Here is a 1,427-nt window from a genome sequence, read left to right as displayed (position 1 = left end):
AATGCACAACAGATGCATCCGTCGAAACAAACACGTGAAACATTGACGATGCTGCCAATGCAACGTAATGCTATCCCACTTGGAGCAATGAGAGAAAAGCCTTAACTAATCACAGGATTAGGAAACCCCCTCGCCCATCATCAGTACTGGATGCAGTGAAGGCAGTCATCGACTCACACCGTGGTGACCTCCATCAGCCAGACTGCACGTCCACACACGCACACACACACACACACACACCACACGCGTGTAATGACGCAGCAACCGTGGTCAGTCAGGTTGCCTGTCCTCACACCTCCACATTCCCTTTGTTTGCATTTTCCTCTAGCTGGTATGCAGATATGGATAGCCACAGCACAGAATCTGCAGATCACATATTTTGGTAACCCACTTTGTGTCACATGCGTCTTGTTTCACATCAAGTTCAAAAGGCCAATGTTGACTCCCACACATCAAGGCATGTGGCATAAACAGTAGGTATTAGGTATATTTGCAAAATCCTACGATGAGCTAAACAATAATAAACTGCACGGAGGATTCACAGTTTTCAATTGCCAAACAGGCAAATGAACTCGCTGACATTGCTATGGCATAATGACACACATTCTGCAGAAATGCCTGGCAGTAGGGCTGTCAAAGTGTAGCATATTTTGCTTTAGCCACAGCGATTCACTCATCTTCCTGCCATCGACTCACGTGTGCGCTGGTAAGCACTGCACGAATGAGCGACCGTGGTTGTGAATGCGGTCCAGCATCTGCCACTGCATCAATTGCTATCCTGTGTTTCAATGGTGAATTTAATTGGTAATATTCAGTAGCAAACTGAAGGCTTTTCCAAATCATCAGCTCTGCCTTTGTGGGTAATAGGAACTTTCCAATACCGACCCCTATTTTCCAATCAGAGGCACACTAGCAGCTCTTCCCCACTTCATGCTGCTCGCATTCACCATCGTACACGACTACCCAGTTGCTTTCTCCTCATACTGCGTCGTATTGTCGATTGATGTGAACACGCTATATGGCGAGGTGATGGCCAATTCGTAGATAGGGATACCGACTCACCAAACTGAGCTTCCCTCCAATGTGCTAAAGCTTGATAGGTGCGATAACATTCAAAAGGCTCCTACGTCATTCACTGCAAACAAACGGATACAAATTTGTCCCATTTCTTCTGAATTTGTTGCCTTTCGTCAGTTGAGTAATGAAAATAGGAGAACTTGAATCACGTGGTGGAAATTTGCTGAACTGGTGCTTCCCACTGTGCATTCGGTCACATTCCCATTTCCACGTCCCACACCATAGCATACATGCTGCACCTCTCTCAACGAATAAATGCCGTGCTATCACATTCTCCTTCAAATTCATCATTCTCTCCAAACACTTCCCTCATAACACGTCTCCATATTGCATAGCCCAAACTACAACGG

General features: G+C 45.9%; 1 protein-coding gene across 1 annotated transcript in view; it reads right to left on the bottom strand. All coding sequences in view use genetic code 11, as the record gives it.

Annotated features, from left to right (window-relative positions):
• EGR_08373 (hypothetical protein) overlaps positions 1 to 843 on the bottom strand; it is a gene marked incomplete at both ends in the record, with an annotated part of 1,224 nt that extends 381 nt beyond the window's left edge. The window contains one exon of the mRNA XM_024497622.1: positions 720 to 843. Within this exon, the coding sequence (XP_024347991.1) occupies positions 720 to 843 (124 nt within the window). The remainder of the gene's footprint in view (positions 1 to 719) is intronic.
• Positions 844 to 1,427: the final 584 nt, after the last annotated feature.

This window comes from Echinococcus granulosus (genome assembly GCF_000524195.1).
Source record: "Echinococcus granulosus chromosome Unknown EG_S00104, whole genome shotgun sequence".
In the NCBI taxonomy this organism is placed as follows: Eukaryota; Metazoa; Platyhelminthes; class Cestoda; order Cyclophyllidea; family Taeniidae; genus Echinococcus; species Echinococcus granulosus.
The sequence above is the reverse complement of the archived record's forward strand: the minus strand, read 5'-3'. Positions and strand labels throughout refer to the sequence as shown.